Source organism: Pongo abelii, chromosome 16 (genome assembly GCF_028885655.2).
Source record: "Pongo abelii isolate AG06213 chromosome 16, NHGRI_mPonAbe1-v2.0_pri, whole genome shotgun sequence".
NCBI lineage: Eukaryota > Metazoa > Chordata > Mammalia > Primates > Hominidae > Pongo > Pongo abelii.
In genome coordinates this window covers 103,605,191-103,632,494 of record NC_072001.2, presented here as the reverse complement: position 1 = coordinate 103,632,494, position 27,304 = coordinate 103,605,191, and the positions used below count along the sequence as shown (strand labels likewise).

The 27,304-nt window shown below is 39.1% G+C and overlaps 1 protein-coding gene across 3 annotated transcripts in view; it reads left to right on the top strand.

Annotated features, from left to right (window-relative positions):
• Positions 1-15,779, top strand: part of CERS3 (ceramide synthase 3) — a 127,907-nt gene extending 112,128 nt beyond the window's left edge. For 2 of the 3 annotated variants that reach the window (XM_063716752.1, XM_024232615.2), the window contains 2 exons: positions 12,625-13,129; positions 13,607-15,779. In XM_063716752.1, the coding sequence (XP_063572822.1) occupies positions 12,625-12,771 (147 nt within the window). In that variant the 3' untranslated portion in view covers positions 12,772-13,129; positions 13,607-15,779. Of the gene's footprint in view, positions 1-12,624 lie in introns of all 3 variants that reach the window. The other variant, XM_063716753.1, reaches the window with a different exon arrangement.
• Positions 15,780-27,304: the final 11,525 nt, after the last annotated feature.

Here is a 27,304-nt window from a genome sequence, read left to right as displayed (position 1 = left end):
AGTATTCCATGGTGTATATGTACCACATTTTCTTTATCTAGTCTATCATTGATGGGCATTTGGGTGGTTCCAAGTCTTTGCTATTGTGAAGAGTGCTACAATAAACATACATGTGCACGTGTCTTTATAGTAGAATGATTTATATCTCTTTGGGTATATACCCAGTAATGAGATTGGTGGGTCAAATGATATTTCTGGTTCTAGATCCTTGAGGAATTGCCACACTGTTTCCCACAATGGTTGAACCAATTTGCATTCCCAATAACAGTATAAAAGCATTCCTGTTTCTCCACAGCCTCACCAGCATTTATTGCTTCTTGACTTTTTAATAATCACCATTCTGACTGGTGTGAGATGGTATCTCGTTGTGGTTTTGATTTGCAGTTCTCTAATGATCAGTGATGTTGAGCTTTTTCTCATATGTTAGTTGGATATATAAATGTCTTCTTTTGAGAAGTGTCTGTTCATATCCTTCACCCACTTTTTGTTTTTTTCTTGTAAATTTGTTTAAGTTCATTGTAGATTCTGGATATTAGCCCTTTGCCAGATGGGTAGATTGCAAAAATTTTCTCCCATTCTGTAGGTTGCCTGTTCACTCTCATTATAGTTTCTTTTGCTGTGCAGAAGCTCTTTAGTTTAATTAGATCCCATTTGTCAATTGTGGCTTTTGTTGCAATTGCTTTTGGTGTTTTAGTCACAAAGTCTTTGCCCATGCCTATGTCCTGAATGGTATTGCCCAGGTTTTCTTCCAGCGTTCTTTTTTTAAAATCATTTTGGGTTTTACATTTAAGGCTTCAGTCCATCTTGAGTTAATTTTTGTATAAGGTGTAAAGAAGGGGTCCAGTTTCAGTAGTTTGCATATGGCTGGCCAGTTTTCCCAGCACCATTTATTAAATAGGGAATCCTTTCCCCACTGCTTGTTTTTGTCTGGTTTGTCGAAGATCAGATGGTTGTAGATGTGTGGTATGATTTCCGAGGTCTCTGTTCTGTTCTGTTGGTCTATATGTCTCTTTTGGTACCAGTACTGTGCTGTTTTGGTTACTGTAGCCTTGTAGTATAACTTGAACTCAGGTAGCATGATGCCTCCAGCTTTGTTCTTTTTGCTTAGGATTGTCTTGGCTATATAGGCTCTTTTATGGTTCCACATGAAATTTAAATTTCATGTAGAAAAATTAGATTTTTCTAATTTTCTAATTCTGTGAAGAATGTCAATGGTAGTTTAATGGGAATAGCATTGAATCTGTAAATTACTTTGGGCAGTATGGCCATTTTCATGATCTTGATTCTTCCTGTCATGAACATGGAATGTTTTTCATTTGTTTGTGTTTTCTCTTATTTCCTTGAGGAGTGGTTTGTAGTTCTCCTTGAAGAGGGCCTTCACATCCCTTGTTAGCTATATTCCTAGGTATTTTATTCTCTTTGTAGCAATTGTGAATGACAGTTCATTCATGATTTGGCTCTCTGATTCTCTGGTGTCTCTGTCAGGTTTTGGTATCAGAATGATGCTGGCATCATAGAATGAATTTGGGAGAAGTCCCTCCTCCTTGATTTTTTGGAATAGTTTCAGTAGGATTGGTACCAGCTCTTCTTCATACATCTGGTAGAATTTGGCTGTGAATCCATCTGTTCCAGGGATTTTCCTGGTTGGCAGGTGTTTTATTACTATTACTATTTCAATTTCAGAACTCGCTATTGGTCTATTTATGATTTCAGTTTCTTCCTGATTCAATTTTGGGAGGTTATGTGTTTCCAGGAATGTGTCCATTTCTTCTAGGTTTTCTAGTTCATGTGCATAGGGGTGTTTATAATAGTCTCTGAGGGTTTGTTTTTTCTTGTATTTCTATGGGGTTGGTGGTTAGGTTAAATTTACTAGATGCTGCCAACCTATTTTTCTAATCAAATGTGTGAGTGTTTCTTTTTCCCCACGTGCTCACCAACTTTTGTTACAATATTATCAGACTATTCAATATTTACTAGTTTAATGGACATGAGATTTTATCTTATTATTTGAATTTGCATTTTACTGATTACTAAGATTGAGCGTATAGTATAGTATAGTATAGTATAGTATAGTTGTCAGTTGTGTTGACTTTTTTGTAAATTGCCTGTTCATGTCCTTTGCCTGCTTTTCTATCACATTCGGTTTCTTCCTTCTTAATGGTGCATATGAGTTATTTGAGCTCTTTGTGTATCTTGAATATTAAGATTTGAAACAAACTTCAACATTTCAATTTTAATACAAATTTTGTGGGCTTAATCCTCTGTCTTGCTATGATTATTTCTTGAATGTTGCTTTACCTAAAATCCCAGTGAATTTTTATTTTCAAAATGTTTTTGCAAATCTTTGCCTGGTTAGAGTTGTGGAACTTTCAAGCTGTGAACCTAAAGCTGTTTTTAAAGGATGTAAAATGTGGCAGTTTGGAGAATATGTTAAACAACAGTTTTAATCCCCAATGCAAATTATGTTGATATAATCAAATCATTTTCTGCATCCATCACAATTTGTTGATCACCACACAGTCTGGCACATTTTTAATTTACTTTGGGTTATATGGAGAGTATGAAAAAAATCCATGCATTTTGATCAAAATCACATGGTATAATCTGGGCTCTGCTGCCACTAAGCTGTATCACTCTACTGGGTGGGACTGAGCCCTGTAGCTTTCATCTCATCTGGAAAATGAATGTCAGACCAGATACTCTCTGGAGTCTGTCTAACATGAAAACTTAATTTTTCTCTTAAAAGCTAATTTTAAAAGCCACATTTTAAATGAAATCATTTCTTAAGGAATTAGATCCATTGATAGTAGCAAGAAATGATTAATGAAAAATAGAACATATTCTATTTTACACTGGTTAGTTGAGAGAGTATAAAAAGCAACTTTTGTGTCTGGCTCTGAAATTCAAGAAGAGGTATTCTGTATATGTGGAACAGTCACAAAAATTGGCTCTATTATTCTTCTATAAATCAGGGAACCATGACTTAACTGATCTTAAGGTCATGTTTTAAGCAACTTGGATTCAAACTTCACAGGACTTAAAAGACTTTAGGGCACCTCTTATAAATTTGAAAAAGAACAAAGCTGGAGTACTCAAACTTCCTGATTTCCAAACTTACTACAAATCTTCAGTAATCGAGACAGTGTGGTACCGGCATAAAGACAAACATAAAGACCATGGTATAGAATAGAGAAATAAACCCTCACATATGTATGGTCAAATAATTTTTGATAAGTGTGCCAAGACCATTGAATGGGGAGTCTTTTTGACAAATGGTGCTGGGAAAACTGAATATCCACATGCAAAAGAATGAAGTTGGACCCTTACCTAACACCATACACAAAAATTAACTTGAATTCAAGTAAAGACCTAAAACTATAGAAGAAAACATAGGGCAAATAATGTATTGGACGTGACACTAAATGCATAGACAATAAAAGAAAAAATGGGCAAATTTGACTTCATGAAAATTTAAAACTTTGGGGCATCAAAAGACACCATCAACAGAGTTAAAGGTAACCCACAAAATGAGAGAAAATATTTGCAAATCATATATCTGATAAGGGATTCATAAACTGAATGTATTGAGAACTTCTAAAACTCAGCAGCAACAAAACTCCAAATGATCTGGGTTCAAAATTGGGCAAAGGACTTGAATAGACCTTTCTCTGAAGAAGATATATGAATGGCCAATAAGCACATGAAAAGATACTCATCATAACTAATCATTAGGGAAACGCAAATCAAAACTACAATGAGATACTTCTCACAGCCATTAGGAGGGCTGCTATTAAAAAAACAAAGTAACAAGTGTTGATGCAACTGTTGAACGGTACAGTCACTGTGGAAAACAGTATGGTGGTTCCACAAAAAGTTAAACATAGGCTTAACCACATGATCCAGCAATTCTACTTCTGGATATATATCTAAAAGAATTGAAAGCAGGGACACAGATATTTATGCATCCCCATGTTCGTGGCAGCATTATTTACAATCACTAAAATATAGAAGCAATCCAGTGACCATTGAGAGACGATTGGATAAACAATATGTGATACATGCACACCATGGAATATTATTCAGCCTTTCAAAGGGAGGAAATTTGGCCTGGCACGGTGGCTCACGTCTGTAATCCCAACACTTTGGGAGCCTGAGGCGGGTGGATCACCTGAGGTCAGGAGTTCAAGACCAGCCTGGCCAACATGGCGAAACCCCGTCTCTACTAAAAATACAAAAATTAGCCGGGCTTGGTGGTGGGCGCCTGTAACGCCAGCTACTTGGGAGGCTGAGACAGGAGAATCGCTTGAACCAGGGAGGCAAGGTTGCAGTGATCCAAGATCGTGCCACTGCACTCCAGCCTGGGCAACAAGAATAAAACTCCATCTCAAAAGAAAAAAAAACAAAAAACAAAAACAAAAAACAAAACGAAGGAAATTTGGACACTTGCTACAACATGAGTGAAACTTGAGGACATTATGCAAAGTGAAATAAGTCAATTACAAAAAGACATACACTGTATGATTCCACTTATATGAGGTACTTAGAATTGACAAAGTCATAGTGACAGAAAGTGGAATGGTGGTTGCCAGAGGCTGAGGAAAGGGGAGAAGTGGGGGAGTTATTGTTAATGGGTACAGAGTTTCTGTTTCACAAGATGAAAAGAGTTCTGGGAGTGGATGGTGGTGATGATTACACAGAATTATGAATGTATTTAATCCCACTGAACACACTTAAAGATGGTTAACATAGTAAATCTTATGTGTATTTTGCCACAAAAATTTAAAAAGGACTTTAGACAATGCTTTGGCACTTCTAGACTGTGGGAAGTCAGGGCTGTTGTCTTGGTAATGGTATTCTGTGTCTAAAAAATTTGATACCAGACAAAGTTAATTACCATATGATATGACAGGTTCAATCAGTTTTCCTGAGCCCCTCAAAAGAAAAGGATGAGCAGAAGTTGGAAGTGCGTCTATCGCTTTAGGGACACTCCAGTGCTCTGAACGAGCAACTCATGGAATGTGAGGCAGTTCGTCTCCATCCTCTCCTCCTAGAACACACCCTTCAAAGGAAAACTTTGACTTTGATCCAACTTTAATCAGGGGAAGGTCATTTTGGTCCTAATTTCAGGGTTCTCAGTTTCTCCTAGTGTATTGTATGTTCTCAAACTAAACGAGGTCTCCCTTTGTAGTGACTGTGATTTCAACCACAGCCAGCGAATGCAGACCTCCTGTGCCTGCTGGAGTGCCAAGCTGATAATATTTGTCAGTTCTGGTCCTGTTGAGTGATGTGAGGGCTCCAAAGCCCCTGTTAGGACAAGTAACAGGGTCTCTATTAAGCTAGGAACTTGTCTTTCATTCTTTTCACTGTCTCTCATTCTTTTCACTGTCGTTTTGTGTAACCAAAGGGAGTTGTTGGGGGCAGAAACTTCTGAAAGACCTTGCAAAAATCATGACCATCCACTTCCAAGGTGGAATGAATAATATTGCTAATAACTTATTCTAGACCACCCAGGTCGTTTTTGGAGAAAGTTCAGTGGAATACTAGATACCTTTGCTAGGTTATCAGAATAGTAATATGCTCTGTAATTGTGGCTACTGTAGTAAAACCTTCCCAAGGGGAAGTCACTCTGGCAGATGACAAGTGTGTGTGCCGCAGTATGCTCTGGCCAGGGCGAGAACTGCGCACAAAATCATTACAGTCCTGTGGCTGCTGACACCCAGGTCCACCCCTCCACTCTTCAAAGAGAGTTTTGGATCCTTCTTGAAGCATGTGTTTTCTTGGACCTTTAAAGATTTGTAGAGGGGTCAGGGCCAACAATTTGCCTAAGAACAGTTCCAATAGCCCAGTAACAAAACCAACAGGGTGTTGGTGTGTGGAGAGCAAATGGGAAGCGCAACACAGTAAGAGGCCAGTAGATTCAAAGAAATGGACTCACGCTGATTTTGCAAGCAAAGTCTTGGCACTCAGTCAAAGCAGAGAGGTAGAGTTTCAGAAAACACCAAGGCTCGACCTCTAGTGAGTACGTAGATCCCTTGTTCCCCCTAGAGCATACTTGATTTTGTTTCTAATTTCTATGAAGTGTTTTAATTACTGGAAAAAATCTGCAGTTGTGATATGGTTTTTCTCAGAATATGGGTGGTGGGCTACACCTTTTTTTAAGCTTTTTTGATTTCAGCTGATTAGAAAAACCTCATTTTTCTAGCATACCTTAGCCAGTGTTTTTCAAACTGTGAGTTGCAAATCATTAATAGGTTGCCAAATCCATCTCATAGCTCTAGATCGTCATTTTTTAAAATGAGATAGAATATAGAACATGTCAGTGTTTGTCTCACCTAGGAAACAATCATTTATTAGGATTAATTTGTATTATTTCAAATTTATACCTAAAGGCCAGAACTGATGGCACCTGAGGCAAGGTCAGAATAGGGAAGGAAGGTGTAGCGAGTCAGGGGGCACTTGGCTCAGAAGGAGGGGAGAACGCACTTTCTTATACAAAGAGCCAACCTCAAATAGAACTGGGTTGCCAGTCTCCTGGGTGTCCTGCCTCATCAAGTATTTGTGCAGCCTACTCCAGCAAGGGTCCGTAGAGCATTGCTGTTCAAGGTGTGTAAGCTTAGAGTCTGGCTTTTCATCCTGTGTACCTTTCATAGCTGTGTGGTGTTGTAAAAGTTACTTAACCCCCCCGAGCCTCAGTTTCTTCTCTTTTAAAATAAAGAGAAGAGCTGCTATGTCCTGTGGCTGTGAGGAGGAAATGTTGTTCATGTAACTGTTTAGTCCTGAGCCTGCCACATGGTAAGCCTTTTAAGTGTCATTGCTATTACTGTTATATGAAAGATGGACTGTACAAGGTAAAATTGAATATAAAGTGAGATTTTATTGATTTCCAATTTATATCATTCAAGCTTGCATGACATGCACCCATCCTATTCATTCATCTAATAAACTCTTACCACAGGGAAATCCAGAGGGATCCTTTCTGAGCTTGATTCATCATCTAAGGTAGTAGCTGTCAATCCTATCAGAGCCACACTCCTTCACTGGCCTGAAATTAAATTCCTAGGTTATATAATTTACGTGTAAGTATAATTTCAAAAAACAACATAATTCCACAACTATTTTTAAAAGGGATAAGAAGAAAGATATTTCTGATAAAATATGCATTCCATGTGTGAAATGTGTGCATAACTGTGCTAGAAAATGTCATGAAGTTGGCCAGTGCTGTGCTTGCGTGTACGTAGAGCCACCAAGAATGGATGGCTACAAGTGCAGACTGATACAGCTGTATTAAGCAGGTAACTCAAATGTCATCAATAGCATTGCTGTCAGTGACATGGTTTTCTGGAATTATGAGTTTCCAAACAAAGAAAAGTACATATTTCCCTCGGTATCCATGGGGGACTGTTTCCAGGACTACCCACACATACCAAAATCTGAGGATGCTCAAGTGCCTCATATAAAATTGGCTGAGTTTGGTGGCTTACACCTGTAATCCCAGCACTTTGGGAGGCCAAGGTGGGTGGATCACTTGAGGTCAAGAGTTCAAGACCAGCCTGGCCAACATAATGAAACCCCGTCTCTACTAAAAATACAAACATTAGCCGGGCACAGTGGTGGCCGCCTACACACTGCTGCCTGTATACTTTAAATTATCTCTAGATTACTTACAATACCTAATACCATGTAAATGCTGTGTAAATAGTTGTACTACATTTTTTAGAGAATGACAAAAATCTATAAATGTCCAGTACTGAGACAACCATTCTTTTTTTTTTTCCTGAATATTTTTGACAAATGTGGAGCCCACGGGTATGGAAGGCAAACTGTATAGTCTTACTTTGACTTATATACACAGTTGCAATCCTGGAAAATTCAGAATATATTAAAACCATGCAAAAAATTATTATGCTTGAATGCACAAATGAGTCAGATTCTAGGCTTGGATAGTTACGGACAGGGTTTTCACCTATGTGCATGCCTGACGGGACATGTGAATGTCAGCACATTGCAGGACTGCAGCATCCCTAGCCTTTGCTCCCTAAACGTCAGTAGTATTCTCTAACCTTTGTGACCGCCAAGATGCTATAAAGTTCCAACAGGCCCTATACAGTTGGGATCTCTTGTTAAAGGCAAACAGCTGGAGGGTGTGTGGTTGGGAGCAGATGGGGTGGCACCCTTGAGGACTGGTTTCTTTCTTAGCTAACACAGCTCTTTAAGTCTTGCAGAGATGGGTGGGTAGATGCTGGTATGCCTTTCTGGAGAGAAATTAGGTTCTTTGTTCTGATTTGAGTTTCCCCTCTGATATGGTTTGGCTGCGTCCCCACTCAAAACTCATCTTGAATTGTAACTCCCACAATTCCCTCCCATGGGAGGGACCCAGTGGGAGGTAACTGAATCATGGGAGTGGGTCTTTCCCATGCTGTTCTTGCAATAGTGAATAAGTCTCACAAGATCTGATGGTGTTAAAAAGAGGAGTTCCCCTGCACAAGCGCTCTCTCTCTCTCTTTGCCCACTGCCATCCGTGTAAGATGTGACTTGCTCCTCCTTGCCTTCTGCCATGATTGTGAGGCCTCCCAGCCAGTGTGGAACTGTAAGTTCATTAAACCTTTTTTTCTTCCCAGTCTCGGGTATGTCTTTATCAGCAGTGTGGAAACAGATTAATATACCCTTGTTCTCTACAGAAATCTTTTGAGAAAGGAAGAGGCACTGACTATGCAAGCAAGCATCAACCAGGCATGGCCCTTTCCTGAAAGGCTTCATCTGTAGGAGGGAGTGCTTTTGATCCCAGCTCCCAGCATATCAGAGAAAGGTTGCCTTTCTCTGATGCATCTTAACTGAGGAGATGCCAAGTTTATTCCTCAGTGTTTACAGAGAGGCTTGTTTGTTTTGACACCCTTTCTGTGGTGTTGTGGAAAAGCACCGAACATACAGAGAAGAGCCCCATGAAGTTGAATTTCTGTGATTCAGCCAGCATAATGTGTGCACGTTGGTTTTTCAAAAGCCATGTTCCGATTACACACAGAGGAGGTATTTGGTTACATATATGCTGAGACTCTTGGGAGGTGGTCAGTTTTAGTCTGCAGCTCACAAAAGGAAAAAAATAAGTTGTACAGTTATGGATGTCATCTTGAAAAGTGATGTGAGAAGAAACAGTCTTCATCTTCCATATTTTTTTTTCTTTTCTAAGCTGGGTTTAACAGAGACATTTGTGAACTGGCCTAGAGGGTGATTCCGGGGTCATGTCTATCACTGGACATGCACAGAGCTTGAGTTATCTTATTTGTTTTAATAATTCATATCATCCTTTATCTTCCACAATGAGGGCAGATCTATAGCACCTCCATCTCCTTTCCTCGGGGCAATGTTATTTTTCTAGATTTCTCTGCAAAATTACTTTGAGACACCATGAGAGAAGAAGAGGAAACATATAACTCATAGTGAGTAACTGTCCTTGAAGGAGTTCTTGCATGAAGAAAATAGAAAACATTCTATTTACAAGTAATAAAAATATCCTGACAACCAAAATGCCCACATGAGTAGTACTTTACTTTGCAAATGTTAGTGGGAAAACCCACAGTATTTTCTTTCTAAAAAGAAATGCTTATAAGTTTTATTTTTAAAATTATTATCAGGAAAATGGACATTTTTCTGTTGATGTAGAGTTTTGTGAATTTTAACATGTGTGTATATTTGTGCAGCCATCCCCATAATCAGGATACAGAGCATCACTTCATCAACCCAAATAACTCTTCCCTCTAACCCAGTTCCTGGCAACCACTTATCTGTTATCCATCCCTATAGTTTTATCTTTTTGAGAATGTCATGAAAAGGATATTCATGTGTCATGTAATAGATCATACTTTGAAACTAACATTTTTTTACTCAGCATAGTATCTTTAAGATTCATCCAACTTCTTATAAATGTCAATAGTTTGTTCCTTTTTGTTGTTAGTGGTTTTTCATTGTGTAGGTGTTCCAACTGTTTTGCATCCTTGTCAGTGCTTGGTATTGCCAGTCATTTTAACTTTTGCTATTCTAATGGGTTTGTAGTCGTACATCATCATGGTTTCCATTTGCATTTTCCTAATGACTAATGGTGTTGAACATCCTTCCATATGCTTGTCATCCTGTGTCCTCTTTGATAAAGTGTCTCTTTGTATGTCTTTTGCCCATTTTTTAAATTAGGGTTTTGTTTTTTTTTTAACCATTGAGTTTTGAGAGTTCTTTATTATGCATACAAATTGGATATGTGATTTGCAAATATTTTCTCCCAGTTTGCAGCTTATCTTTTCATTCTCTGAATAGTGTCTGTCTTAGAGCAAAAGTTTTTAATTTTGATGAAGTCCAGTTTGCCAGTTTTCTCTTTCATGTTTTTTGTGCCATGTTTAAGAACTTGTTGCCCAGATCAAGGTCATGGGTTTTCTTCTGAAAGTTTTATAGTTTTATATTTTACATTTAGATCCATGACTCATTTTAAGCTGGCTTTTGTACAATGTATGACATTTTAGTCAAAGTTTACTTATTTGCTTACAGATGTCCAGTTGCTCTGACCATTTGTTGAAAAAACTGTTCTTTCTCCACTGAATTGCTTTGAACCTTTGTAAAAATTCAATCAGCCATAGTTGTGTGGATCTATTTCTAGAGCCTCCATTCTGTTCCACTGATCTGCATATTTATTCCTGTGTGAATAACACCCTGTCTGGATTACTGTAACTTTATATAAGTCTTAAAATTTGGTAGTGTAAGTCCTCCCATTTTATTATGTTTTTCAGAATTGCTTTGGCTATTCAAGTTCCTTTGCCTCTCCATATAAATTTTAGAATTACATTGTCTGCATCTACAGAAAATTCTGCTGGGACATTGATTAGTATTGCGTGGAATCTATAGGATAATTTGGGGATAATTAATACTTTCATTATGTTCAGTCTTCCAATTCATGAACATAGTACGTCTCTCCAACTATTTAGGTCTTCTTTGATTTCTTTCAAAGAATTTCAGATTTCCCTCTGAATTCTGTAGGTTTTACATACAGATCCTATACATGGTTTGTTAGATGTATACCTAGGTATTTGATTTTTGAAACTATTATAAATGGCACAGATTTTTAAATTTCAGTTTTTAATTGGCTGCTGCTAGTTGTATTAATTTCTATGGTGACTGTAACAAATTTCTACAAATTTGATGCTCAAAATAACACAAATGTATTCTCTCACAGTTCAAGAGGTCAGAAGTCCATAATTAGTTTTGAGCCAAAATCAAGGTGTCAGTTAGCAGGGTCGTGTTCTTTTCAGAGGCACTAGAGGAGCATCTGTTCTTTGCTGCTTCTAGCTTCTGGTGGCTGCCAGCATTTCTTGGCTTGTAACTGCATCATTCTAGTCTCTTCTCTGTTGCGTCTCTTCTGTGTGTTGGCCCTTCCTCTGCCTCTGTTTTTATAAGGACCACTTGTGATGCCATAGAGGGCCCACTTACATAATCTAGGATACTATTCTCATCTCAAGGATCTTAATGACATCTGCAAAAACTTTACACAGGGTAATTCTGGCCTCATAAAATAAAATGAGACCTGTTCCCTCCTCTTCTATTTTCTGGAAGTGATTGTGAATATTTTGTGTTATTTCTTCTTTGTGTGTTTCATAGAGTTCACCAATGTAAACATTTGGACCTAGTGTTGCCATTTTTCAGTTTTTTGATTACAAATTAAATGTCCTGCATAGTTATATGACTATCCAGGTTACCTATTTCACCTGGGCAAGTTTTAGTAGTTTGTAGTTTTTGAGAAATTGGTCCATTTTATCTAAGTTGTCAAATGTATATGCATAGAGTTGTTCATAGCATTCTGTTGTTATTCTTATGTTGTCTGCAGTATCTATAGTCATGTCTTCTTTTTCTTTACTGCTAATTTGTGCTTTCCCTCTTTTTTTCTTTATCAATCTTGCTAGTGAGTTATTAATGCTACAGATCTTCCCTCTTTTTTTCTGTATCAGTCTTGCTAGTGAGTTATTAGATCTTTTCAAAGAATTGGCTTTTGGGTTTATTGGTTTTCCTTATTGTTTTTTTCTGTTTTCAGTTTCATTAATTGTTTTATCCTAATTATTTCCTTCCTTTTGCTTGCCTTGGTTTTATTTGGCTCTTCTTTTTTTCCAGATTCTTAAAGTTGAAGCTCAAATTGTTTGAGACTTTTTTTTCTTATTGAATATAAACATGTAATGCTATGCATTTCCTTTTAAGCATATTTTATCTGCATTGAACAAATTTTGATATGTTGTATTTTCATTTTCATTTAGTTTAAAATATTTTCTAATATTCTTTGAATCTTACTCTTTGACCCAGCGATTGTTTAGAAGGATCTTATTTACTTTCTAAGTGTTTTGAAATTTCCCTATTTTTGATATTGGTTTCTAGTTTAATTCCCTTATGGTCTAGAAATATGCTTTGTGTAATGTCAATTATTTAGGTTTGTTAAGGTTTGCTTTATGATCCATGAAATAGTCAATCTTGGTGAATGTTTAGTTATTTGGATATTGGGTTTTCCTTAAAGGGAGCCATACTTGAAACTGGCTGTTCGCAGATTTACTCAAGACTCTTCCTGGAAGATTGTCACTCACAGCCAATTCTTTCCTTTGTCAGAGCATCCAGGATGTGAGGAGCGATGACGAGGATTATGAAGAGGAAGAGGAGGAGGAAGAGGCTACCAAAGGCAAAGAGATGGATTGTTTAAAGAACGGCCTCGGGGCTGAGAGGCACCTCATTCCCAATGGTCAGCATGGCTATTAGCTGGAAGCCCACAGGACTCCCACGGCACAGCATGCTGCAAGTACTGTTGGCAGCCTGGCTTCCAGGCCCCACACAGACCCCAGATTCTGCCCTTCCCTCTTTCTCACCACCGTCTTCCCTCCCACCTAAGATGTGTTTACCAAAATGTTGTTAACTTGTGTTAAAATGTTAAGTATAAGCATGCCCATGGATTTTTACTGCAGTTAGGACTCAGACTGGTCAAAGATTTCAAAGATTTCTCCACAGAACCGTCTCAGTTCTAATTGCACGCCTTCGTGCATGTCACTTTCTCAGGGGCTCACTTTGTTATAGGCCCTTTCGCCTTGCCACCTCGCCTGTCCTCAGGACGCTGTCACAGGTGCTGAGTAATCCCACCTTGCCACCTCGCCTGTCCTCAGGATGCTGTCACAGGTGCTGAGTAATCCCACCTTGCCACCTTGCCTGTCCTCAGGATGCTGTCACAGGTGCTGAGTAATCCCACCTTGCCACCTCGCCTGTCCTCACGACACTGTCACAGGTGCTGAGTAATCCCACCTTGCCACCTCGCCTGTCCTCAGGACGCTGTCACAGGTGCTGAGTAATCCCACCTTGCCACCTCGCCTGTCCCCAGGATGCTGTCACAGGTGCTGAGTAATCCCACCTTGCCACCTCGCCTGTCCCCAGGATGCTGTCACAGGTGCTGAGTAATCCCACCTTGCCACCTCGCCTGTCCTCAGGATGCTGTCACAGGTGCTGAGTAATCCCACCTTCCCACCTCACCTGTCCTCAGGACGCTGTCACAGGTGCTGAGTAATCCCACCTTGCCACCTCGCCTGTCCTCAGGATGCTGTCACAGGTGCTGAGTAATCCCACCTTGCCACCTCGCCTGTCCTCAGGACGCTGTCACAGGTGCTGAGTAATCCCACCTTGCCACCTCGCCTGTCCTCAGGACGCTGTCACAGGTGCTGAGTAATCCCACCTTGCCACCTCGCCTGTCCTCAGGATGCTGTCACAGGTGCTGAGTAATCCCACCTTGCCACCTCGCCTGTCCTCAGGACGCTGTCACAGGTGCTGAGTAATCCCATTTTTCCCAGGTGTGTTTGGCCACAAAGAGCAGCTTGTTTCTCAAAATGAGTTAGAAGTGGCAGTGGGACAGGAGCAGAAGGACCACACCAGGAGACACTTCCATGCTGAAGCTTAGGTGCCTCATCTCCACAGGGCGGTGGCAGTCCCTGCCTGCCAACCCACCGGGTTGCAGTAAGGATTAAGTGAGATCACAGAAGTTTAAGTACACACTGTCAACCGTGGGGTCATCGTGAACCAACCCACTTTGCACTGTTTGGGAGACAGAAACCTGGCTAAACTTGGCACTGCGATGGGCCTGAACAAAAGGCAGAATCTTTAAAAATTCCTGTTAAAGGGCTCTGAAGATACCTGGAAATGAAAGTGCCAAGAAAGGTGTTCCATTTTATTTGCTAACTATTTAGGCATTAGCTCCCCAAGGGTCATTCTCGGATTCTCCTGGAATTCTTCTCCTTCAGGACCCATGGTTCAAGGAAGGAAGTTTAGGCCCTGTTCCTTCCTGTCCTTTGCTGGTCTTTCCCTTGTTTCCTTTCTAGGAGGGAAGCTTCTGTGCTGCTGCCCTGAGCCCTTCCTTCAGGCCAGCACAGTACCTGGGGACCTCCACGGGGGAATGGGATCCAGGCCATGCTGCTTGCTGAGCCGCATCACCCAGGAGGCCTCAGCCTCTGGGGAGGGCACGCACGTACACTGCCAGCCCCAGGGGAGATCTTGGGAACAGAGGATGCTACGTGATTTCCTCTGGCTTCCAACCCAATCAGCCTGCATCACAGTGAAACACAACACAAAAGGCCATAAAAGGTATACCCCTGAGAAATGTTTAAGGGCAGGTGCTAGAGTCAGTGCCAGCTCCCTGGGAGGAGGGATAGGGATGGGCAGATCAGTAGCCAGCTTGTCCTCACCCTCAGGAAGGGAGCACCGGAGAAGACTTGCCCACGTCCCTGCCTCCCGTGTGGCCTTGTCACCAGAGGGACACATCTCCTGGGCACAATGTGCAGGGCTGACCTGGGAGACTTCTCCGGTGGCTGCTGACTGAGGGAGGCCAGGCCTTCCCGAGGAAGACCCTGAGTAAAATCTGCATCTGTCCTCACCCCCGCCACAGTCTCTCATAACGGTCAGATTTTGTATGTTCATCCTATTTATTCGGGGGCCCGTATTATAAAGCCACAGGAGAGGTTGGCTTGTAGGGACTGGAAAATCAGCCCCAAGCAGGGCAGCTGCAGGGCCCCTGGAGCCGGAAGGACACTCTGCACAGAACAAACTGCGTTATTATTATTTTTAAATAAAAATATACATTTGAAACCTTAAGGCTAAACAAAAATAGACAAAAAATCCTTTAGAATTCTTTCTGCAACAAAATCTCTTTTTGAGAAATTGTTAAAAATAAGGTCAGATTTTCTCTGTATAACATTTGCTTTTATGAGGACAATATCATATGCATTATATGCATAATACGATATTATAAATCAAAATGCCTGCACCCACTTTAGGGCATAGCTATTGACTTATTATTAATATTATATTATTATTATTTTGGCAGAAGAAGGTCACACTAAGATATAATTTTTTATGTTTTCAGTTAACGGTATGTTTCCTTCTTTGCTTATTTGGTTTTTGTCTCTGTACCAAGTATCTTCTTGCTTAAGGTAGAAAAGTGTTTGTTTAGCTCTGTCTCCAGTTTTTTTTCTTATTTGAATGTTGAAGGTAAAATTGATATACCAATTTTAACTATTTCTAATACAGCTGAAAGCACTAAACCACTTCATAAGAAGTAGATACTCATTTTTGTAACACTATTTAGGGCTTTTGTGGTTAATTTTAAAGGAAACCACTCTTTCTACAGGAAACAAGGGCTCAGGATTCTTCAGATGACCTTATAAAAATGCAGTCCACGGTGCCATCAATGTTGTAACAGTAATGACTTACAATAAAGCAAAAAGTCCAGTGTACGTGGTGATTGAGTAGATTCAGCATACACATTGCTTGGCTTCTTAGGGATAATAACAGGTCTCCCTGTGTAGTGGAAATAAAGATTTGCCATTCCTCTAGAAGGGCCATGCCAGGAATCAGGGAAGCAGTGAGGAGACGGAAGGCAGGTTGGGATATTCGGGCTGCTGCGTTTGCAGTGTCAGACACCAGATAAGAGGAGCCTGGCTGACAGGGGGAGCCCCTTGCCTGATTGGGGTGAGCCTTTGGGCTATGCATGGTGGAACCAGCCAGCCAGCCTGGGGGCTGGAGTCTAACCAGAGCACGGCATCTGCACCCTGTGCAGGAACCACTGAAGTGCTGAGAAAGGGGACTGATTCTAAAGGTGTTTTCTCAGCCTCATTTTCTGTATTTACCTTTCAAAGGTGTAGGAGGAAACAAAGTCTAGATTGTCCGTCAGAATGACCTACGGAGCTTTAAAAACAAATGCACCTTGCCTGTTTCCTGCTCCATATTTTGATTCAATACTTCTGGAGTGAGAAGCAAAAATCTTCATTTTAACGGAGTGCCATGTATTTCTGAAGAGCAGTCAAGATTCTGTGTGCCCTCCTCTGGTTTTAGTCCTATCTGCAGTTTCATATGCTAAGAGATGGGAAAATGCAACGGTACAGAATATTTAATCCAAAATAAAAGAAGAAAAGGAAACACAGAACAAGCAAGATGAATCGCAAACTCATGTTAAGATGGTGAGTAGGTAGATTTCAGTCCCCATTTACCAGTAATTACACCAAGTGTAAAAACAAAGAGTGCCAGGCTGGATTTTTAAAAATCTCAATTATACAGTGCTTACAAGAGATATACTATAAAAAAGTGTTGAAAGTAAAAAAATGGACAAATATATATCATGCAAACTCAACTCCTCCCCAAAAAAATGCTGGCATAGTTATATCAATATCAGACAAAGGAAAGGAGAACTAGTGGACAGTAAGAGGAATGTTTAATACTAATGAAAGGGGCTAGGTGCGGTGGCTCATGCCTGTAATCCCAGCACTTTGTGAGGCCGAGGTGGGCGGATCATGAGGTCAGGAGATCGAGACCATCCTGGCTAACACAGTGAAACCCCGTCTCTACTAAAAATATAAAAAATTAGCCGGGCGTTGTGGTGGGCGCCTGTAGTCCCAGCTACTCGGGAGGCTGAGGCAGGAGAATGGCATGAACCCGGGAGGCAGAGCTTGCAGTGAGCCGAGATTGCGCCACTGCACTCCAGCCTGGGCGACAGAGCAAGACTCTGTCTCCAAAAAAAAAAAAAAAAAAAAAAAAAATTAATCTGTATACACCTAATAATATAGCTTCAAAATATATAAAGAAAAATTTCACAGACTTAAAGGGAGTAACAAATTCATAATCCTGTTTGGGCGGTTTTTAATACATCTCTCAGTATCTGATAGAACAAGAAGAAAAAAAAAACCAATAGGAATATAGAAGATTTGAACAATGCCGTTAACACAATCCACCTAGTTGATATATATATAGAGCCCTGCCCCCAACAACTGCAGAATTTACATTTGTTTCGAGTGCATATAGAACATTTACCCAAATAGGCCATATACTGGCCTTTAAGGCAATTTCCAAAACATTTCAAAGGTTTAAAATCACATGGAATATGATTACAGATAACAGTGAAATTAAACTAGAAATCTATAACAAAAAGATAAATGGAAAAATCTCCACGTATTTTTAAATTAAGCAATGCACTTCTAAATAACCTGTAGATCAAAGAAGAAATGGAAATAAAACATTTTAAACAGAATTATAGTAAAAAATGTGTGGGATGCAACTAATAAGAAATTTAGAGAAAAAATTATATTAAAAGCTTTTATAAGTAAAGATAAAGGCTGACAAAATCAGTTGTCTAAATATATCAAAATATAAAAAGGAAAATTAATAACATGAAAACATAATAGCTCAGAGTATCAAATTAAAAAACTGGTTTCTTAAAATAAAAAATTTATAAAATTCTAGCAAGATGGATGAAGAAAGACAAACAGCAATGTTAGGAATGAAAAGGATCCGTCACTGTAGACCAGGCAGAAACCAAACAGGTAATGAGAGAATATTGTGAACAACTTCATGTCAATGCAGTTGAAGGTGTAATAAAATGTATAAATTCCTAGGAAAACAAAACTTGTCAAAATGGACACAAGAAGAAATAGGTATTTAAACAGTGCTCCATCTGAAACGAAACAGAATCTGAAATTTTAACCCTACCTGCTCACCCCGCCACAAAAAAAAAAGTCCACGAAAATACTTTAGGTCCAGATCAATGAATTCTTCCAACATTTAAGAAAAAATAATACAAGTATTATGCAACCTTTTCCAGGGACAAAAGGAACAGACATTTCCAAACTTGCTTTATAAGGCCAGCATAGTCTTGCCAAAATCTGACAATAATATTAGAAGAAGAAAGAAACAAAACTATAGGCTAAGTCAATCACTAACATAGGTACAAAATTCCTAAAAGAAAGTTGAATTCAGCAATATATGAAGAGATAATGTGTGAAAACCAGGTTGGGTTTATTTTAGGAACTTGAGGTTGATTTAATACTTGAAAATTAGTGTTATTCACCATTTTTATAAAATAAAGGAAAAAGCCATATGTTTAAAAACCTTTATAAAATTCAACACACATTTGTTACAACAAAAACAAAAATCCCTTTTATCAAAGTAGGATGGAACTACCTTAATCTGATAAATAGTATCTTTAAAAAGTGAAAAAGCATTGTAATGCTATAATGATGGAATATTGAAACTACTGAAAACTTTTCCCTCTCAGATTGTTATTAAGACAAGGATGCTCATGATCTTCAAGGATACCCATCATTCTAAATATAGTTAATATTGTTTCTCTTCCCTCTCCTCTCCTCTCCTTTTTCTCTTTCGCTTTCTTTTTTTTGAGACAGAGTCTCGCTCTGCCACCCAGGCTGGAGTGCAGTGGTGCGATCTTGGCTCACTGCAAATTCCACCTCACGGGTTCAAGCAATTCTCCCACCTCAGCCTCCCAAGTAGCTGGGATTACAGGCGCCTGCCACCAGGCCCAGCTAATTTTTGTATTTTTATTATAGACAGTTTCACTATGTTGGCCAGGCTGGTCTTGAACTCCTGGCCTCAAGTGATCTGCCTGCCTTGGCTTCCCAAAGTGTTGGGATTTCAGGCGTGAGCCACCACACCCAGCCAACACTGTATTTTTCATTCTAACCAATGTAATATTTCAAGAAATAAACAGTACAAGGTTTGAAAGGGAGAAATAAAAGCTGTCATTGGAGATGCATACATATAAAATAAATTTGTATGTGTGTGTGTGTGTGTGTGTGTGTGTGTATAATTTATACAGAAATGCCAAGAAATAAGTCTGGTCAAGACAACCTTTGAAAGAACAAAGTGAGAGAACTTATTCTGCCAAATACTAAGACATATTATAAAAATATTTAAGGCAGTTCAAAATTAGTACAAGCATAGGCAAATAGAAGAATAACATTGTTATTAAAGTCCAGGAACAAGCTCATGCATATACAGACAGTTGGCTATCACTAATGATAAAAATTGAACAGAGCTGGGCATGGTGGCTCAGGTGTATAATCCCAGCACTTTGGGAGGCCAAGGTGGGAGGGTTGCTTGAGGCCAGGAGTTTGAGACCAGCCTGAGCAACATAGCGAGACCCGCCCCCCACCGTTTCTACAAAGAATAACGAATTAGCTGAGTGCGCTAGCTAGTGTGTTCCTATAGTCGCAGCTACTCAGGATGCTGAGGCTGCAGGATCACTTGAGCCCAGGAGTTGGAGGCTGCAGTGAACCATGATCATGCCATTGAACTCCAGCCTGGGAGACAGAATGAGACCTTGTCTCTAAAAAAAGAAAATTTAAACTTGGCCCCTACTTAACAATGCCATACACAAAATAAATTCCAAGATTTTTGTATATTTAAGTGCAAAAGGTAAAATAATAAAGATTCTAGAAGGAAACATAAGAGAATATCTTAAGCAAAGATTTCTTGAACAAAACATCAAGTATTATTTATAAAGGAAAATATTAATATCATATTAAATCAAAATAAAGAACAATTGTTTGTCAAATGTGCTATTAAGACAGTGAAAAGCCAAGCCATAGAGTGAGAGAAAATGTTTGCAACATATAGAACTAATGAAAGGTTAACATCCAGAATATTTGAAAAACTCCTACAAAAAATAATAATGAAAACATACTGGTCAGGCATAGTGGCTCATGCTTGTAATCGCAGCACTTTGGGAGGCCGAGGCGGCGGATCACCTGAGGTCAGGAGTTCAAGACCAGCCTGGCCAACATGGTGAAACCCCGTCTTTACTAAAAATACAAAAATATTAGCCAAATGTGGCAGTGGGCGCCTGGTAATCCCAGCTACTTGGGAGGCTGAGGCATGAGAATTGCTTGAAGTCGGGAGGCGGAGGTTGCAGTGAGCTGAGATGGCACCACTATACTCTGGCCTGGACAACGGGAATGGAACTCTGTCTCAAAAAAAAGGAAATCATACTGACAGCCCAATGAAAAAAGCGAGCAAGGCATTTAACCAGACGCTTTAGAAATGACCACATCCAAACGTCCAACACACACGAAAAGGTGCTCGATTTCATTAATCACGAGAGAAACACAAAGTACAACCACCATAAAATACCACTAAACACCTACCAGAATATTGATAATTAGATAGTACCAAACGGCAATCACGAGGAGCCAGCAGAGCTCACACACTGCTGGAGGAGTGCAGACAGGTGCAGCTGAGGCAGGAGAGGTAGTCCGGGAAGTAAACACCAAGTCCTTGGGACAGCAACCGTGGCAACCGCACCATCAACACGATAAGCCCCAGCACTCGTGTTGTAGTCAAGCTCATTCAAGCAAAGCTATATCCAGTAGAGAATAACCCCCATAGAGAGCATATGCTTTTTTATTTTACCTGATCTCAGACTGACACTTTGTTCATAATAATTGTAAAAAACACACTCCTGGGTGGAGATTTAAGATGCTAATAAGACATGCAATATATGAATGTACGAACGAGCATGTACAGCTACTGCGTGTGTGCACCCAGAGGACCACTCAGAACATACTTACTAGTAACACCTCTTCCCACCCTCTTGTGAATAACCATGTAAGACTCCCATAAAAGGCGTTTCCCCAGTAACAGGCAACACTATCTCATCCTTATGAGCAGCCCGCTCTGAGTCCTCTCTCAGGGTGTAGTCTATTCTGCACCTAACTTTGAGAGTATTATTTGTGATACATTGCTCTATGCTGCATCTTCTTTGCTGTGTCTCTTGTTTAAATATTTTTGAACTAAGAAGACAAGAACTGAGGCTTCATAACAGTCATCAGCACAGCAACTTTGAAAAACAGTTTGTCATTTTCTGTAATTGAATATATGTATATATTACGACCCAGCAGTTTCACTTCTCGTTGTACAGATGACCAATGAACAATGCAGAGGTTAGAGGTACTGAGTGCCCAGGCAGCTGAAAAATCCATGTATGACTTAACTCCCTAAAAACATATCTACTAATACCCTACTGTTGACCAGAAGCCTTACCAAGGACATAAACAGGCAATTAGCATACATTTTGTACGTTTGATGTATTATGTTAACATACTGTATTCTTACAATAAAGTAAGCTAGAGAAAAAGACATTATTAAGAAAATCAAAAGGAAGAAAAATGTATCTGCTATTCATTACATGGACATGCGTCATCATAAAGGACTTCATCCTTGTCATCTTCACATTGAGTAGGCAGAGGAGGAAAAGGAAGAGGAGAGGTTGGTTTTGCTGTCTTCCAGGTAGCAGAAGCAGAAGCAAATCCATGTAAAAGTGGACCCATGTGATTCAAACCTGTATTACTCAAGGGTCAGCTGTAGAAACGAAAGGCATGTGTGTGAATAATCCTATCAGCAATGTTCATAATTGCCTAATGGACACTTTCCAAATGTCCATCAAGAGTAGGATGGATAAGTAAACTGTGGTATATTTATACTGTGAGATACTAGATAACAATGGAAACAAACTAGTATTTGCAACAATGTGGCTTCATCACACAATTTTAATGTTTTGCAAAAGAATCTACTCCAAAATGAATATACAGTTTATGTTTGTGTTTTTTATAAAATTCAGAATCAGTCAAAACCAATCTATGGTGCTAAAGTCAGGGTAGTGGCTATCTCTGAGGTGAAGGGAGGGGCTGTGTCTTTATAGGGGCCCTACAGGCTTTCGCGATGCTGGTGATGTTCTACTTCTTGACCTGGGTGGTGGTTACATGGGTATGTTCAATTTGTGATCAATCATCAAACTGTGCACTTGGTTTGTGTACTTTTCCATATGTATTATAATTTTTAAGTTATTAAAATGAAAAAGGAAAAACTAGCTACTTTTCCCTGAGACAGCTGACGTTATTGACCATAATCTCTTTTATAAGAACTTTCAATGCAAAAAAAATTTTTTTAAGTAGATATAAAAGCCTATAATCTTACCACCAGGTAATCGCCATTGGCATAGAAAATAACAGTAATAAAAGTGATACATGTGCATCAAGCATTCAAATAAAGCAAAAATGGAAAGTAAAAAAGCTCTCTGCACAGTCTCTCTCCCAAAGAGAAGCACGTTGACATAAATTGTGATTCCATCCACAGGCACCCTTATGCCTATTTTAGGAGGTATCCACTGCTCCCTGCCAGCTCCCCAAATAACCTCAACACAACTTGCTGCTAAGACAGCTCCAAGCTTCTTGCTCATGGCAGTAAGGGAGAACACCTCCTTGACAGAGTTGCGGCACTGCTCAGTGGGGAAGGACCAGGCCCTACTGCATTGAGCTTTCTAGGATTGGCTGAGGATGGCGATGTCACAGCTTAGAGCTGGTGAAAGCAGCAATGCCAAGGTCCTGAGGTGTTCAAAGAGTCTCAGGGCTTTTAAGGAGTAAGCTGTCTACCAAGGCCTATCAATGTCTTGTGAGAAGGTCCTCAAATGAACAATATAGTTATTTGCCTGACAAAAGTCTTCTGGAATAGTAAATTATACTAATGAAAATAAGGAATACTCAAATTATACTAATAAGGACAATGAGCTTGGGGGGGGGTCTGTGGTTTAGGTGCTGTTCTGCATACTTATGTCATCTCTGTGTATACAGTTGGCCCTCCCTGTCCATGGTTCTGAATTCATGGATGGATTTGACCAACCATGGATGGAATTTGAATATATTGGGGGTAGGGGGAGGAACTGGGTCTGTACTGAACACGTACAGACATTTTTTCCTGTCATTAATCCCTAAACAGTACCTTACAACAACGAGTTACATCGCATTAACACTGTATGATTTCAAATATACAGAAGGAAAGTGCGCAGTTGTATGCAAATACTCTGCTATTTTATATCACGGACTTGAGCATCTGGGGATTTTGGTATCCACAGGTTGGGTGGGGGCGGTCCTGGAACCGATCTCAACCAGACATTGAGAAAAAATTATGTTTCTATTATCCTTATTCATATAAACTCTGCACCAATGTGCCCAGGTGAAGTGGAAATGAAGGCATAGGGCCACCTCTTCTACATGCCCCCAGGACTGTGAACACCCAGAGGCATTGCCGTTACCTAATTTGCACTAAGATTCCATATAGGCTATTAGCACTCACATGCAGTCTATTTTTAAAACACAAAAAGACCTGTACTCTGAGTGGAACACACTGGTCTGTATCTTGCTTTTTTCTCACTGCTGGGTGGTAGAGAGCTTTCCACATCAGCACAGACGGACTTCATTTCTGTAGGGGCTGCCCCTAATCCTTAGAAATGTATAATCCTTAGAAATGTATCACAAAATATTTAACCAGTCTCATATTGTTGCAAGCTTGAGCTGTTTCTAGTTTGTAGCTCTTACAATATTACAATTAACATCCTTGGGAGCAAGTATTTAACCAAGACTGCCTGAGTTAAAATCCCTGCTCCATGGTATACTGTGTAATCTTGGGCAAGTCCCTTAATTTCCACTTTTTTTTTTTCTTTTTGAGACAGAATCTCGCTCTGTTGGCCAGGATGGAGTACAGTGGCACAGTCTCGGCTCACTGCAACCTCCGCCTCCTGGGTTCAAGCGATTCTCATGCCTCAGCCTCCCGAGTAGCTGGGGTTACAGGCTCGGGCCACTATACCAGGCTAATTTTTGTATTTTTAGTAATGATGGAGTTGCACCATGTTGGCCAGGCTGGTCTTGAATTCCTGACCTCAAGTGATCCTCCTGCCTTGGCCTCCCACAGTGCTGGGATTACAGGTGTGAGCCACTGTGCCTGACAAGTCCTTAATTTCTTCACCCTTAGTTTAGTCATCTATAAAAAGGGCATAAGATCTTCCTCATGGTGTCATTTTGAGGATTCAATGAGATGATCCATTTGGGAATTTTTTACCCTGATTTCTTATAGCAAGCACTCAGTACATGTTAACTCTTCTTACTATTCATAATTACCACAGGGTAAATTTCTACAAGTGGGATTTCTGGGTCAAAAGGCACATACCTTTTTTTCACTAGATACAAATTGCCTTGCTCTACAACATTTAAACTCTACTGCCATTTCTCTGAAATGGGAATCAACTTCTGACCTTTTTGTCTGCCTGAGAGACTTAATCTTACCATGTTTGACTTGCAGATGGAACATTTGTGGTTCTTTTGTTTGCTTGTCTGTTTTTCTATTGGAATAGTGCTCTTTTCCTTGTAAATTTCTATGAGCTCATTATAAATTAAGGGGTTTGCTTTCTTTTCCATCATATGTAATATAAAAATTTCCTAGTTTGCTTTTGGTCTTATGACTTTATACATAAAATTGGGGGGGGATTTTTTTTCCTTTGGTAATAAAATATATTAATCATGTCTTTAACAGTCTTCGGAGTCTATATCTTGCTTGGAAAGTCTGCACTAAACAGAATTATACTCAAAAACATTCATGCTTCTTTTTATAACTTACATGGGTTAATGAACCCTTTGCTCCATCTGGTATTTATTTTGGTGTAAGAAGTGAGGTAAATAGGGATTTTTAAAAATGGTTTGCTGGTTGTCCCCAAGGCATTTGCTGAGCATTTTTTTCTTTTCCTTTGTGCTTTGCAATGCCACCCTTAAATTATTTTGTGTCTCTTGTCTCTTTCTGGACTTCCCATTCTGTTTCACCAAAGTACTGCCAATACCAAATTGTTTTAATTAGTACAGCCTTATAATAGGTTTTCATATGGTTAGATCAATAATCCATTTTTCCTCTTGTCTTTCCCAATATTACTGGCCCATTCAACATCTTTATTTTATTTGATTTCCAATATTTATTTTATTCCAAGCTAGAAACTGGATGAATTCTAGTTTTCGTTTTTTGTTAGGCTCCCCTCAAAATCCCAATGGTGTGCTATTTTAAGATTGATTTAAATTTATACACTTAGAAGAATTGACAATTTATCATATTGAGTAGTCCCATCCAAGAGCTAGTTGTCTTGCTATTCAGTTAAATTCTTTTATATCTCTTAGTAAAATAGGGAATTTTATTTGTATATACCCTGAACATTTCCTTTAACATTTCACTGAGGTAATTTTCTCTTTGATTATTATTGTGAATAAGATCTTTACTTCCTTTTTTTTTTAAATACTTAGAAAAGCTATGGATTTTTGTATGATAGTTGTGATATATGCCCCTCTACTCAAGTTTCTGATAGGTTTTCAGAAATTTTGGGGTTTTCTATGTATGGAAAGTCATCATTTACAGATTATTTGTTACTATATATGATAGTAATAAATCAAAATACTTTATTATTATGTATGATAGTAATAAATTATCTGTAAATTATAATTTTCCATTTTTCCTCCAATGTTTTTCTTTTCTTTTTGTGTAAATGCATTGGCTTTTATCTCTAGATTAGTGTTGATACAGACTAGGCTTGTCTTGCTTCTGCCTTTAAAGATTATGTTTCTAGTTACTCACCATTAAGCATGATGATGGTTTTAGTTTGACACATATATTCTTTCTCTTTTTAGTTTTAAAAATCAGAAATGGGTGTTGAATTGCATATCTTGGGAGTGTTGATTTAGCCCTTTGTCATTTGGCCTGCTAGTCTGATGGTAATAGCTTTTTATTACTGGACTAGCCTAGCATTCCTGAGGTCAGCCCATCTTGGTCACAGTGTGTTATTTTTTCATTTACAGATGGATTTTATTTATCCACATTCAGCATTTTTGCATAGATTTTAATTTTGTGTTTAAAATTAACTTTATATTTCAGCACAATTTTGAGCCCACAGCAAAACTGAGTGGAAGGTATAGCGGTTGTCCATAAACCCTTTCCTCACACCTGCATAGCCTAATGATCAACATCTCTCATCAGAGCAAAATGCTTGTTACAGTTGATGAACCTATATGGACACATCATTGTCACCCTGAGTCCATAGTTTACACTAGGGTTCACTTCTGGTGCTGTGCATTCTATGGGTTTGGGCAAATGTATCATGACATGTAGTCATCACTATAGTACCATACAGATAGTTTCAGTGCCCTAAAAATCCTTTGTGCTCCCCCAATCATCCCTCCCTTCCCCCACCCCCCCCAGGAACCACAGATCCTTTTACTGTCTCAATAGTTTTGCCTTTTCTAGAATGTCATATGGTTGGAATCATATAGTCTGTAGCATTTTCAGATTGACTTATTTCACTTAGTAAAGTTAAGTTTCCTCCATGTCTTTTCATTGTTTGATAGTTTATTTCATTTTAGCACAAAATAATATCCCATTGTCTGGATGAAGCACAGTTTATTTATCCATTCACCTACTGAAGGATATCTTGGTTGCTTCCAAAGTTGGGCAATTATGAAAAAAGGCTTTTATAAACATTCATGTGCAGGTTTCTGTGTGGACATAAGTTTCATTTGGGTAAATATCAGGGTGCACAATTGCTGGACTGTCTGATAAGAGTGTGTTCATTTTGTAACACTGCCAACTTGTCTTTTAAAGCATCTGCACCATTTTGTATTCCCACCAGCAATGAATGAGAGTTCCTGTTGCTCCACATCCTCACCAGCATTTGGTTTTTCAGTGTTCTGGATTTTGCCCATTTTAATGAATGTGTAGTGGTTTAGCAAAAATTTTTCACTAAAAATTTTTTTCTACAGATTTTTGTTTTGCATTCTTCTTAATTATTTTGTATAAATATTATGCCAGTTTATAAAGAGAAATTGGAATGATTCTCTCTTTTCTCATTCTGAAATACTTTAAATAGTATCAGGCTTATACATTCCTGGAGAGTTTGAAAGAATTTACTTTTGAAACCATTTAAACTTAACAGATTTTGGGGGTGGGGCTGGGGGGTAATTTTTTTTAAGCTTTCTTAACATCTTCAATTGTTATCAGTCTGTTGGGTAGTCTTCTATCTCAAGGCCAATTTTGGTCATCTATATTTTCTTGAAAACCAATTTCCTCTATTCAGCTTTTCAAATGTATTTGTATAGATAATTGCAAAATCCTCTGG